Source organism: Aplysia californica, unplaced genomic scaffold, assembly GCF_000002075.1.
Source record: "Aplysia californica isolate F4 #8 unplaced genomic scaffold, AplCal3.0 scaffold00250, whole genome shotgun sequence".
NCBI classification, from domain to species: domain Eukaryota; kingdom Metazoa; phylum Mollusca; class Gastropoda; order Aplysiida; family Aplysiidae; genus Aplysia; species Aplysia californica.
Window position 1 is genome coordinate 380,631 of NW_004797520.1, and position 15,043 is coordinate 395,673.

The following is a 15,043-nucleotide window of genomic DNA, read 5'->3' on the forward strand; positions in this document are numbered from 1 at the left end:
ACAAACAGTGGAGCAAGAAAAATTTGTCAGACTGAATAAATTAACGAAAATGAAGACAGCAAAAATGAATGAAATTATAAATAAAACAAGTACAAGCACCAAACGTACAAAAACAAAGGAAACACACACACTTCTTAGTCTTAGCAAACCTTGCAGCCCCCACAAGCATTTAACAAAGTAACATGTATGCACACATATAAAGTCTAATCTAATCATATCACAAGAAAACCAATGCATTTTTATAATTCTTGACGAACAAAAGCATCACGAAGGTTTGAAAAAAAAATTCCAAATGAAAGAAATCAATCAATAAGTATAGCGGACCACCTTGCTTCAGCCTGAAATAAGCACTACAGCATTCAACTTGTTACCTGAAAGTGAATCGAAAATCTCCACAAATATCAAAGGCAGGTTAGGATGGTGAACTGACTGAAGTTTTTTCCTTTAAAAAATGTTCTATCCCAAACTAAGTTAAAACTGAATTTAAAAAAAAAAAGGAAATGTTGCACTTGCATACTACCATTCTGAGCAAACCATTCCCAGATTCCAGCACCTCTTGCTTTGGCATCAGTCACAACATCACAATCACAAGCAAAAGTGGATGGACCATCATGTGTGGATAGTACTTTTGTAAGTACTTACTACACATCTATCCTTCTTTTTAAAGGAGTGTATAGTAGAGTTTAAACATTCATGTTTAAAATACAAATCAAATCTAAACAAACATCGACCAAGATTGAAACATGAACATAATAATAATAATATTATATAGTTTATATACGGCATCACGGTTATCTTCGTAATATTAAAGTCAATACAAGGAATTCACATTTAATTACGATAAATTCTCCTGAAAAGGAAATACCACACCCACTTTGAAAGAAAATGATAAAATTTGATTTTTGAACAGTTCTATTATTCATTGAGTTGTGCTGACATCTCTAAACTAAGCACATCCCAAACATTAAAAAAACCCAACTAGTCTTCACTAGATCTAGCCTCTAATTTAGATTTTATTCAACCCTGGAGTAAATCTATTATAAAATGATAAAGAATGTGTACTCTTCTTAATTAAAAAAAATAATGCGTTTTCAAGCCTTAAAAGGTCCGGTTTCTACGGGAATACACTGTTAGAGGATGGTGGTGATGGTCAAAGTCAAGGCAGCAGACTTGGAAAGTAACATCTGACAAGTTGATCTTGACTCCATATAGCCATTTTTTAACAGAATTTCTGTTTTCATCTGCCACTTCTCCACAACACAAGTGAATGTTCCATGTTGATAAAACGCCTGTGGTAATTTCTGGTCTTCGATCAAATGCGTTCCTAATTCAGTTCACAAAGAAGGAAAAGTAACAGTTGGATCAGACATCACTTATCCTGTCGCCTCAGGCACACTCTCTCTGCGACACTGTGAGTGTGACTTGACAATGTCCAACTATCTCATGTTTCATGTAAGTTGCAACTGTTTCCATCACTTTTGATTCACCCTTCAACTCCGGACCCATAAACAGCATCTGCTACACCAAAATTCTCAGGCATGAAAAGCTGATCTCATTGTCATGAAATTGCAGTGGGATGAAGTAGATTTCAGTATGCGTATGGTTTAATACAAAAGACCAAGCTCAACTTTGTCACGAAATAGAAAAGTTTAAAAAACCCATAAACAAAACACATGATGGCTCTCTTCAACACTGTTAAGATGCTCGTCTCCTGGCATAGTAGCCTAAACACGCACAAATGCCAAGAATTCCAATAACCAAGCCAAGAACTAATGCAATGGCATCACCGGCATCAAATGCCGCGACGCCTGGAACATTGAGAGCAAAGATGAAAAGTAGGAGCTGGACGACATCGTAAAGGCCTGCCATTTTGACGATCATGAGCGTGGAAGTGAAACTGTAGCATGTGACAGGTGTCACATGACAGCACTTCTAAGGGAGATCACCAATAGTAAATTAACGTGTGTGTGTAGTGTGTGTACAATACTGTAAAAATACGAAAAAAGAGAGCGGAAAAAAGGGGAATCTCTCTCTCTCTCTCTCTCTCTCTCTCTCTCTCTCTCTCTCTCTCTCTCATTTCCCTAACTCCAATGTCGCATACGCTTTTCCAACAATTATTTTATTAGATTCTTAACTGGATTTTTGGATAAAAGAAAACTTGGGCTAGCTGTTCGGAATTTACTTGACCTGGTGCACATTTCCAGGGTCTCCACCCATCGTGGGACCTCATAAAAATACAACGTATTATCAGGTACCGGTACGCTGCACATGATTGTAAAGTGGTTCTCTGTTAGTGTAGTAATGTCATTCGCGAACGACGCTTGATTAGAGAGTCTGAATTAACTTATCAATTTTTATTTTACATAGTTTTTGTAAGAGTTTTACGGCACTCTCAACGCAATACATATAAGTGCCGAAGATTAGAGGTGTTACAAGAGAGTAACAATGTAGATCTTTCCTACCAGAAGATCAGGGGTGTGGCTGAAAGACAGCAGTAAGAATATGTAGTTTATTGTGTAGTAGTATTTGAGTACGTTCGTATGGGACCCGACGTTGTGTCCTTGGGAAAAGCGCTTTACACGAGTTTTCCGCTCTTCACCCAGGTGGGAATGGGTACCCAGCTATAGATAGTGAAAGATCTTGTCAGTTTGTTAGTGTTTGAGTTTGAGCGCTTAATCAGCTGCTCGCACTGTATGCTTCCCGGGAAGCTGAGAATGTTTCTGAGTGTTCTATGGTCTGCTGGGGTAATAATATAGTGTAAAGCGCATAGAGCTTACTGTCGAGCGGGGTTATGCGCCATACAAATGCTGTATATTATTATTATTATTATTATTATTATGGCTTCATACATACACGTGGGACTGTTCTGTGTGTGTAAAGGAATGTGTGTGAGTACGTGAGAGAGAGAGATAGGAGAGAGGGGGAGGGGGGGAAGGCAGAAGGAGGGAGAGAGAGAGAGAGAGAGAGAGAGAGAGAGAGAGAGAGAGAGAGAGAGAGAAAGAGAGAGACAGACAGACAGACAGACAGACAGAGAGAGGGGAGGGAGGGGAGGCACACAGAGAAATGATAGAGAACAAAGAAAAGAAAACAGGTCCGTTTTCAACAACATATCATTTAGGAGGAGGGCTTCTGGCCCTGCCTATCAGGGTCAACTCGGGCTGAGAGGGATGCAGCATCCCAGCAGAAATGCCGAGATACTCAATATAAAGGAATTTCCCTACTAAGGAATCGAACCCAGGTCTCCTGAGAGCGACAATGAAGCACCTAACCCCAACACCACAGACGCCGGTTAACCTAGTATAGTTTTAGTAGAGGGTTTACGGCGCTTGCAACAGCATAAGGTCATATGAGCGCCAGAAGATTAGAGGTGTTGCAAGACCAAGAGGGTAACAAACATAAAAAAGAAAGGGAGATAAGGACAATAGATGTTTTATAGGAAAGAAGAAGCAAACTACATCAGAACGCCCGCCAACCACCCACTCCAGTTACCCTGACATATGGTAGTTTAATGTAATGTATGAACATTCTTCGTAATTCTCTTTTCACTCAGATTTGCTTATAATGCTAGTAGTTCTAGCCCTCAACCCCTCCGCTCTCCCCTTTTTTTTTGGAAAGGCCTCAATATAATATGTACGCCTACTGACACTGCCTTTCATCCTTCTTCTCTCTTTGATAAACAATTTCATATCATCTTTCCTGTATCCGCAGAGGAGAATATTTCTCCAGCGAAATAGAAGAAATGAAATAACAATAAAATCTAAAGGCAACAGAAATAAAAGTACACAGTGTTTTTATTGTCTTCCATAACACCAGTCTCCATACTGACAGGACAACAAGTATTCAAATAAACATTCTAGGAACACACTTAGAACATTCTATGCATCATTGAACACAGCTAGGAGTGTCTAGATCAAGATCAGAGGCCTGAAGTTTTACAGAACATTATTATATCGCAGACACTGGAGGTGGAAAAGAGAAGCAATGAAGGCAAACATGTCATTATAACAGCTTCTAGGTCCACTATATTGGTTTACATAAACTCAAGGACATTGCCACTATTTCTGTTAGAAGCTGAGAGTTGTATTTCTACAATCCTGGACAAATCTCTGTTCCCAGTGGGGGTTGGTTGGGTGGGCAAATTCGAAACAAAATGCTCAGTAGCCTACACCAGAAATGTAGCTTTTTTAGGAGCATCTGAGTGAAGGAATGAATGGAAAACCATGATCGCCGATGTCTGCCGCAGATCTGGCACTGGATGAGCCTACAGCACAAAGCAATTGTATTTTCCTTGCATTTACCCTGTGACGGGTGGTTGTAACGACAAGCCTGGTTCTGATATATTATGTATCTCTTGCTATTTCTGGAGTTTTATTATGTATCTCTCGCTATTTCAGGAGTTTAAAGTCCACAGCTAGTCTCTATTCAGTTAAGCCTTTCAAGTGAACAGAAGAAGATGCCAAGTAAGAGCTAATTGACTTCAAAAAGCACTGCCAAATGTAGGGACAGACAAAGCACAGTTAGTGAGCCAGCCCAGAAACACTATCAATTGCGTGGCATCGTGGTGAAACCAGGCGCTCATGAAAATAACGAAATACATTTTTTAAAACAAAAAAACCCTAAAGCATTTCGAGTTGTTATTTTTTTGGGGGGGTGGGGGGTCAACAATTTTTACATCTGATAAAATAAAAACCCAACACATTTCTGTGTGGATTTTATTGCAAAATGTGGAATAAGTCGTCACAAAATAAAAACGTTTGAAGTTTCTAAGGCATTCAAGCTTTTGAAGTCACCAAACTCTGGCAGCCATTTTCTCAGCTAACTTTACCTCTGAAAGCAGGTAACCCCCACCTTCCTAAATCGCACCTATCTTGACTTCAATTCAAGACAGATGGGTATTTGTTCATTAAAAGTAAGACAAATTATAAACAAGCCTTAAGATTATACCAATAACTACATAATATGCCTCAAAATTGACAAACGCCTGATTCCACTGTGTCATGTATTTTTCATTGTTTTTTGTCACTTATGATGTAAATTGAATCAAAGCATCTAAAATTTGTTTAAAAAATAGGAATGGACTCTAGGTCCCAAAAGCAAGTTTTTCACCACCTGTACAGTCTCCAGACTTGGAGAAACCACTCGAACAACAGTGGAGTCCTCTTAACCCTATCTGTACGTCATGTTTTACTAACGTATCCATATTACGTGGGGAACTCTGTGCCCCCACTTTCCAAAGAGGAAATTTACTTGCTAATCCGATCCGTACGCTTTGCATAGCAGTCTGTCAAAGTGATTTTTTGAGAAATACTGAAAGTTTCAAAGACATCTTCGCACTAGAAGTATTCTAAAATGTGAAGAATACAAACCCTGGGGTACAAAATGACCCCAGGCATACGGATAGGGATAAAGTGAACTCTTTGGGACTAGAAGAAAGTGTTCACTCTATCCGAGGTTCAGTTTAACTATTGTGGTAGGGCGGACGCCTAGAAACAGACAGTAGCTACGTGTAGTGGTGGGTCTAGGGTGGAGGGACAACACAGTAGGCGAGCCTAAACTAGAGCTCTTTCTTTCCGATTGCCGTCGCCAACGTCGAGCTGGGATTGTCTGCCGATGCCCGAGGCAAAGAATTTTATTTTCACAGCATGGCGACAGTGACACGGTCGGTCGGTTCTTCGCTTTCACTTTATCTGATTTCTCCATGAAATTGGTTCATTTTATCCACTATTTTTTAAAACTTTTAAACAAATAGCGTTTCAATCGGGACCACAGAATATCGTTCATTTTAACCGATTGTTCAAATAAAGCATGTTCACTTTAGGCGGACTCCACTGTAGTTCAGCACCAAGGCCACAGCCTTCACAAAAAGCTCATGGTATCTCCTGCCCCTCCTTTCGATAGGAAGGGAAAACACCACCCCATTGAAATCTGACAACAAGCAGCACTATTTCACAAATTTAAACTCTAAACAAATAGAATTTTTGCTCCTTTTCTGTTTCTGCGTGGCAGTTATTTATTATCTGAATCACTGAGCTTTGCCATGTTTTTTTTTCTTGTTTTTTCAACTAACTACAGGAATGGACCTATGCTTTATAATAATATGGATGTAAAATGACACATATACGCAAATATATATATAGTATATACATAAGATGTGATGTCATGATGTCATCGTCTTCCTCTCCTCTTCATAGCAGCAGTGCATTGTGGACAGTACCATTTGCCTTTTGGGGCTTGCGACAAGCCCACACAGCCGTAGTGGAACCACTCGATCGGGCACTGAGGAGACACGGAACAGTAAAACGAGAGTTTTAGTTTTCGTAAATGTTTTACGGCACTTGCAACACAATAAGGTCATATAAGTGCCAAAGATTAGAGGTGCAACAAGAGAGTAACAAACAGAAAAAAGGAGGAGGGGAGATAAGGACGATCAATGTTTGACAGGAAAGAAGAAGCAAACCACACCAGAGCACCCGCCAACCACCCACAAGGTCATATAAGTGCCAAAGATTAGAGGTATTAACAAGAAAAAGTAACAAACAAAAAAGGAGGATAGGAGATAAGGACGATAGATGTTTGATAGGAAAGAAGGAGCAAACCACACCAGAGCACTCGCCAACCACCCATGTACAAAGATAGACGTAACATATATATATAGAAAGATATAAAAGTATCAACAAACTGGGCATGGTCTGACAGATAGAATTGTATGGTATGGATCCGATGCTCCTAGTAACATTGGAAGGTTTTTTAAGATGCTCGGTCGCTCATTTCCCATTTGGTCGCTTTAAAGGAAAAGCGGGCTAACCCAGATTTCGGGGTTTTCCAGAAATCTTGACTTTCACCAAAAGTGGACATTACCCTATCTATAGGACAAGTTTGGTTTCATTGGTGTGTATATTTGTTTGGTTATAGAGAAAACTGTCCTTGTCTTTTAAAGAAACTGAACAAGGGTCCAAAAACTTTACCTTCAATTTTTTCAAAACAGCATTTTTCGGGATAGCCCCCTTGTGCTTAAAAGCATTTATCTTCTCCTCTGAGCCCTCGCCACCGGTACACCAGTGGTACGTAAAATTGCCCATATGTCTAACCAGTGGTGGCAAGTAAAATTGCCCTTATACCTAGCCAGCTGAGGCATGTACAATTGACCATTTGCCTAGTCACAAGTGGTGCATAAAATTGCCCGTATACCGAGCCAAGAAGACAGAAAGAAAGCCATCAAAAGTTACCAAACTGCTGAATATCAACAAAGCTCCAACAAAAATAAATCGGAATTAGGGTCATCCTCAGGAAGCGAGCCAAAAACTGTCCCCGCAGTTTATGCAAAAAAAGTATGAAATTGTGCAAACTCAGCCCAAAAATGTGAAATTATGCGATTCTGCTAATTTTAACAAAGAATGATGAAGGAAAATAGTTAGAAATTATGCACACAAAAAAATAATCAAATTTTGCTAAAATATGCGGGGTGCATAAAACCACGGAGACAGCAAAAAGAAAGAGAGCTGGGGAAGGAAAGGAAGGATGAGATGAGAGAAATAAGGCGAAGGAAGAGAGAAGGTCGGACTCACGTCGTTATTGTCACAGCCCACCATGTCCCCATAGGACACCTGGTTGCACAGACAGTAGCGCGGCTCGTTGGGGTCGGCGTTCCACTCGTCCACCTGCACGTCGCTCGGCACCTCCTCGCTCTCCGTCGTCGACACCTGGGGCGTGGCTGGCTGGGACGCGGTGGCCGCTGCGGCTGCTGCAGCCTGTTGCTGTTGCTGCTGTTGTTGCTGTGCTGCAGCTAAAGCTGCTGCCTTTGATGTTTGCCTGTGTGGGAAAAAATAAAACAACAAATAAAATAACAACAGAATAGTCAATAACATTTTTATGGTTGTCTTGAATATTATTGTCATTTGTGCAGAATATATTACTATATAATATTATGTCGAAAGAAAAAGGCACCGGGAAACAGGAAATGAAATAAACCTTTGGCTCAGAGACATTGTATTGTTTGAAATCTGAAACGGCAAATTTTACTTCCATTGCCAAAAAATTGATGTACAGTGAAATACGGACAACCCTATCAATGCAACATGATCATCGAGGGTTCGCGTAATGGGCGATGACTAGTACTTTCCGAGGGGATGAGATAAGCTTATGGCAAAGTTTGCTGTTGTTTCAGTATGAGTTACAGTTGACAGTGAGTCGGAAAGAAAGGAAATGTTCTCACATAGCCACAGACACATTCTATAAATAGTTGTAAAGTGAAAAAAGCATGCTGCAGTGTGTACAAGTGCCATGTAGATGTAGTTATTCTTCTTTTTCTTATTTTGAAATGGAAAGAAGGAAAGAATAGATGAAAGAAAAGCATAAATAATGGACTGCTAGCTGCCTTGTGTACCTGAGAATAGATAAAGAGAGAGTAAGTAAAAAGGACCAGTCTCTTTGTTTATTTATTTTAGTTAGGCTTTTTTAGTTTTAGTTGAGGTTTTACGGTGCTCGCAACTGCATAAGGTCTTATAAGCGCCAGAAGATTAGAGGTGTTACAAGAGAGTAACGTACACAAAAAAAGAAGAAGGGGGAGATAAGGAGGATAGATGTTTCATAGGAAAGAAGAAGCAAACCACACCAGAGCACCCGTGAACCACCCACGCAAGGTTTTTACGGCGCTCGCAACTGGACAAGGTCGACCAGTCTCCGTACACACACAGGTGACAACACACGACAAACATACTTTTTTGTTCTTTGTGATCGGGGAACTGGCTCTGGCGTTGACGGAGCGGACACCGACTGGCTCACACTGATGCTCAAATCTTTGGGAAGGACAGAAGGATTCTTCGTCATGAGGTCGTAGCTGGCCTTCATGCTAGACGTCCGCCTCCCGGTCTGCATCTACAGGGACAAAACACAGAATGCTTGTCTTTTAATTTTTGTAAGAGTTTTACGGCACTTGCAAGACGATAAGGTCATATAAATGCCGAAGATTAGAGGTGTTACAAGAGAGAAACAAACACAAAAAAGAAGGGCGGGAGATAAAGACGATATATGTTCGATAGGAAAGAAGGAGCAAACCACACCAGAACACCTGTCAACCACCCACTATAAACAATAAAGACAAAGAAAAAATATTAGTACTAATCTATAAAACATAAAAGCCAACGAGAGAATACTAGTCTATTAAACAACCCCCCCCCCCCACCCCCCAAAAAAAACCAAGAGAGAATACTCATGTATATATAACATAAGAGACACAGAGAGAACACAGGCCTATAAAACACTATATATTTATATAATTCACACAGGGAGACAACCCGTCTAGAAATCTCTGTAATCTTACTTGAATAGTTGCTGCCATTGCCTGAGAAGCAGCAGCAGCAATGGCAGGGTTCCCAGCCCCAATGTTGCCCAAAGTGTACGAGATTCCTGACCCTGACCCTGAAGAACTGAACATCTTTGCTGCCGGTGAGCTGGAGGCTGAGCTGGGCCGCCGCGGCCCAAACGATTCTCTCACGACTTCATTGGCGAGAGATGAAAGAACTTCTGTCGCTGGTCGCTTGTCCGAGTGATTCGTAACTGTCGACTGTGTGTGGGTGAGGCGGCGCTCTGTTTTTTTTAGTTGAAAAAAAAAAAGTTTAGTTTTAGTAAGAGTTTTACGGCACCTGCAACACAATAAGGTCATATAAGTGCCGAAGATTAGAGGTGTTACAAGAGAGTAACAAACACAAAAAAGAAGGAAGAGAGATCAGAACGATAAATGTCTGATAGATAGGAAGGAAGAAGCAAACCACACACTTTTTATGGGAAAACTCCAGCCCATAACTCAAAAGATGCACTAAATTCCCTGAGTAGAAGAGAACAAGTCACGATCTTTCGCCTACGAACACAACACATCCTACTGAATTCCCACCAAAATAAGATCCGCAAGGATACGCCACCCGACTGCCCTTTGTGTGACTGCCAGGAAGAAACAGTATCACACCACCTCTTTTACCTGCCCTGCACTTTGCGATCTGCGTAGCACCTACCTTCCTGCCTCCCCAGACATCGGAAATACTCTATACAGCGACAAAGCACAGCTGATAAAAACCTGTAAATTCTGTGCCATATCCACAGGCCGAAGGGCTACAACTCAAATGGCCGCTGGATCGGAAAAGTAAAATAAAGTATGGGAAAACCCAGACTGATCTAATAGACTGATACTTTGAGAGCTGCACAGGAATCTGTTTTCAGTAACAAACCTGATACACAATGCTTTCCCACCAATTTTGAAAAATGCACATATATAAATGTGGATTTTATCCCGTTAATTACCACAGAACATTCGAGCACATGGTCTTACTGATGGGAAATGTCACACATAAAATCAAATGAGATCAAAACAGAAGGGAAAAAAAAGTACATAGATGAGGAATACAAGACATCAGAAAAGTATGCATGAAAATATTTTTTTCAGGAAGATGACTCCAAGTGTTTGACTTACTCTCTGACTTGTGGTTAGTCAGCCCGGGGGGCGGTTTATCAAGTTCCAAAGATCCTGAAGAAGAAAAAAATGGAGTCACTTACTAGAGGAAAAAAAAAAATAATGAAAATACTTCTTACTGAAAGCGTATCCAGTGCTTGTCCGATATTTTGCAATTTAAAAAAAGAATATTAACTCATTGATTGAGTAGTTATCCATGGATTATAAACCAAACCAAGAGAAAACTTATGTGCAACAAAGCTCTTCCTGCAGTCGTGATAAAAACATAAATTCCAATGTTGCTATCGATCCAGTATGAATTTCAATAACTTTTCACACAGAGTATCTTACGCTTTTCGAGCACTTCTGTGATTCCAGCATTATCAGCTTCTAGCTCCATTTTGAATTTGGAAAGTTCTTGATCTAAACGTCGGGAGTGCCGGTCAACCTGGGGGGAAAGACAAACGAGTCGTCCGTTAAACTGAAATCCTTTTATTAAAGAAAACGTTAAACCACAATAGAGTAAAAAGTAAAGTTGTTCCCGCATCCGATCCGGACATTGGGGATTGCCTTGTTAGTGAGACAACTTCCTGAGCCTTCGGCATATTGTGGTAGGGTGGCCAGTTCCTTTCCGCGCCACCTTTACTTCCCCAACTCGAAGTCAGGTACCCAATACTGCTGAACCGAGGCTCGAACCCGGACTTTCCGCCACCGCATCCTCAAAAAAATAGAATATGTATACAAAATATCATATATAGAGGTTCAAGTTCTTACGTAGTAGAGAGAATTTTTGGGCAAACTTCAAAGAGCATTATTCAGCTCCTATTGGCTAGCTTCATGGTTGTCCCTCTTGTTTATTCTACACTGAAATATAACCTATGGGTGATCCTCATGCTTTTTTAGACTATGTGGGAAGGACAGTCACCAGAAACAAAGGAAACACTACAAACTTACTAAGCAATTGACCAACCCACTTCACCAGAGCTCATGCCCGTGCTTAGACATCAGGTAAGCATACAGTACGTGATAGATTTTGCTGTCCGCAAGTCCACACCCACTATCGACCCCAAACCCAACCCCCATACCACATTTCCTCCTTTTTCAGTCACAAGATGCAGAGGTAACAGCATCACTTCTATTATGTTAATCAAGGGGCTGATGTTCTTGAAAATAGGCAGTGTCGTTTGGAGCAAAAAGTAGAGGGAGGGAGCGTCTTCTCTTTTGCTTTCTCTTTCCCACCCGTACACATCTCAAACTGGGTTCTTAGGAGGATTTAAATTTTCAGAACAGGTTCTTAGGCAGGTAAATTGAGGAAAACATTTTATTACACTGTACAAGTTTTAGGCACACAGGGTTCTTACACAGATTGCTCTCATTGGCAGAGCATAAACAGGAGCACACTGCATTATATAGCCACATTAACAGAACCACTCACTTATGACTGTTTGATAAGCTCCCTTTCTTTCATAAACATGGACCAAAAACCTTCCTTTTCAGCCACTTTCAAGAGGATATAAAATAATTATCCAGCACAAACAATATATATATTTCAGTTATTCAAACAAAGCTTCTGATCCAAAGTACAAATAAATAGAAATAATACCCCCCCCCAAAAAAAAAAAACAACCCAACAACAACCCCCCAACAAAAACAACAACAAACAAACAAAACAAAACAAAACCCCCAACCTAACTATTCCAAAACAGCTATGATGATCCTTCCCCAAAAATGCACATAACACCTGAAGAGTCTTCAAACATTTAAGAACTGTAATCACTTAAACACTTGCTTGTGATGCAATAAACACATCAACAAAGATATAATAAAACCAATAATATGTGTTTCTTAATATAGTAGAAAACAAAAGGTCAAATAAAAATGATCACATTGAGCTAAAACAATAAATGCATAAACAATAGTAATTGGAGAGCAGGATAAAAAAGTAATGTGTGTCTGGTCTTAAAATCTGGAGAGCAATAAAAAAAAGAAGAAAGCTAATGGTTCCAACACAAACCTATTCAAAAAGATCAACAGGGCTACAAGAATCTTTGAAAAGCAACAGGAGCCAGTTCTCAAGAAAAGAAATTCTTTCAGAGTATTTCAAACTACTCACAAGTTCATATATGTGATTGGCCAATTGAACCTTTTCATCTGTGTCTTCTAGTGCTTTGTAATATTCCTGTAAAATAAAAATAAAATAATTTAAAAAATGGAGTCTAGTCATGGAATAATTACATAAAATGTTCACAATATAACAATACTGGATACACCAACAAAAAATTATTTCTAATATAAAAATGTCAGAAGTGAAAACTTTTTTGAGCTGCAAGCAATATATTTAATTAAGTTTGACAACTTCAACTGCAGTGGCGTACGCGAAAACCGAAATTTATGGGACTGATGGATTTTCTTCAGTTTAGCCGAGTTTCCATATTTAGAGCAGGGGTGGGCAAAGAGTTGCTTAAAAAAATTTAGATATGTCGGTGCATCCCATTGCGAAAGTCTGAAGTGGATTTTAACCCTAATTTCTTCTGCACCCCATTATGTGGGTGCAACTCGTGTGTGAAAGAGGATATGGATGCGGTCAGCATCACCACTCTTTTCATACCCTGCTATTTCTAACATCATTTTCTCGTCTCAAAAGCCGAACACCTTAACCTCCTGGCAACGAGAGCCCCCAGTGAATATAAAATATATTTTACAGTTTATGTTGTCCAAAAGCAATCTCTTCTATATCAAAATCACATGGCCACTCACTCAGGGTCATCAGCAAGACACTCACCTCTTTGATTTTCTTGAACTGTTCTTCTTTCCATTCTTTTTTACAATTGGCTTGCAGGCATTTTTTGAAAAATGCTTTTACATTTTCATCCAGAGTATCCAAAGTGTCTGATTTGAAGAGAGAAAGTACACATCAGTAAGCAAACTGAGCAATCTGCGAGGTAAGGATTATCTGTGAGTCAGAATGAGTGAAGATAGCTGTCTGCAAGCTGAAAACACTTTGACTAATAAATTAATACACGATATATAAGGAGAATATGAAATTTTTGATACCTTAAAATACAGTTCAGATTATCCGGGATGGTCGCCCAGTGTTGAGTAGACAAGTAGTTGTCTAAGATTAAGACAGGTGTAATTTGCCTTGGACAGTGTCACGGCCATTATAAAATATAGTATAGAGAAAAAACACAGGCGGGGGGCGAGAAGTATAGAGGTAATTACTGGTGGCTTGTTAGTTTCATTAGAGCAGATTCAACTGTATGATTTTGATTTATACTCTTACACAAAGATTTTACATTATACTTAAATTTTTTTAAAAGAGAATGTTGAGATTGACTTTGAGGAATTTAGGCATGCACTTTAATTTGACAGTATGAATGAATGTAACTGAAACCTTGAGAATGTGGTAAAACTCTTACTTGAAACTTGTAAATCCATTTCTCTCATTTCTGTCAGCTTTTCCCTCATTTCCATAGGCAGGTTCTCTACAACTGAAATTGCACACAAACATAAACAACAGTCAAAGTAGAGGTCACAAATGATACACAGGAAGACATGACAAAACGAAAGGGGGCTCGCTGGTCAAATTCCACAAAATGAGACCCAATTTATTTGTAAAATATTGAAACTGAGTTTGAAACATTTTTTAAAGTTGAATCATTCTAGTTTACAAATATGTTATAAAGTTGAAAAACACTCAGAAAAGAGCCTTAAGTGATTCCTTACACTGCATGCAGCGTGTTAACTAACCATTGTCAATTTTACTTTATCTGCATTTTTCTCAAAACTCATATTATCCTGTCATTTTATGTTTTTCTTCCATCATTTTTTAATGCTAAAAGATAAAGCCTTCAAATCTGGCACATCATTAGTTTAGCTATGTCCATAAATAACTGGTTACTCAAAGCTTTGTTATTTGGCCTATTTTTAATTTTTATGGCCTCTTGTTCAAAGTAGGTTGCGTTTCACTAAAAAAAATGTTAAATTTTACTTTTTCAATAGCTCTGAAAACTCCATAAAATGGATGAAATAGCCAAGTAGCCAGCTATTAGTGACTATATTTAAACATACAAGTTAAGAATTTAAAAAATAAGACGAAATAAAGAAAAGGTGGAGAAAAGAAAAATGTATTCATTTTTTTGTTTAAAAAACAAAATGACAAAATGGCAGGCGTTTCCATGGTTACAAGCGAGTCTAAACACATACTTTATGGTTCTGAATATTTCCACCCATATTAATTATTATTATACTGATTGATTTTTAAAATAGTTGTAGGTAAGAAAATGTTGGTTATATTTGTCGAGCCCCCTTAATTTCTTCCTGGAATCATTGCTACTACTTATGTCAATACTAGCAGGATTAAAAGATTTCATTGTAACATTTTATTTTTCCATCCTTATGCAGACACACTGCTTTAGGGAGCTGGTTGCCATTAATTTTTATTTTTTGCTGGAGAACACACATGATATGGCCACTAGAACTGATGCAATCAATTGCTTTAACTTTAAAGAAATTATCAAACATAACAGCATGAGTAAAACATCACTTTTATGATTAAATATGGTGAAATACGGGGGAGGGGGGATGTATGCCCGCCAGACC

General features: G+C 39.1%; 1 protein-coding gene across 1 annotated transcript in view; it reads right to left on the reverse strand.

Moving 5' to 3' along the window:
• Positions 1 to 5,980: 5,980 nt before the first annotated feature.
• LOC101846077 (inhibitor of growth protein 3) overlaps positions 5,981 to 15,043 on the reverse strand; it is a 10,203-nt gene continuing 1,140 nt past the window's right edge. The window contains exons 2-10 of the mRNA XM_005100511.3: positions 13,861 to 13,932; positions 13,224 to 13,330; positions 12,555 to 12,620; positions 10,793 to 10,889; positions 10,463 to 10,516; positions 9,320 to 9,585; positions 8,717 to 8,874; positions 7,566 to 7,809; positions 5,981 to 6,276 (exon numbers count right to left, since the gene is read on the reverse strand). Of these exons, the coding sequence (XP_005100568.1) occupies positions 6,166 to 6,276; positions 7,566 to 7,809; positions 8,717 to 8,874; positions 9,320 to 9,585; positions 10,463 to 10,516; positions 10,793 to 10,889; positions 12,555 to 12,620; positions 13,224 to 13,330; positions 13,861 to 13,932 (1,175 nt within the window). The 3' untranslated portion in view covers positions 5,981 to 6,165. The remainder of the gene's footprint in view (positions 6,277 to 7,565; positions 7,810 to 8,716; positions 8,875 to 9,319; positions 9,586 to 10,462; positions 10,517 to 10,792; positions 10,890 to 12,554; positions 12,621 to 13,223; positions 13,331 to 13,860; positions 13,933 to 15,043) is intronic.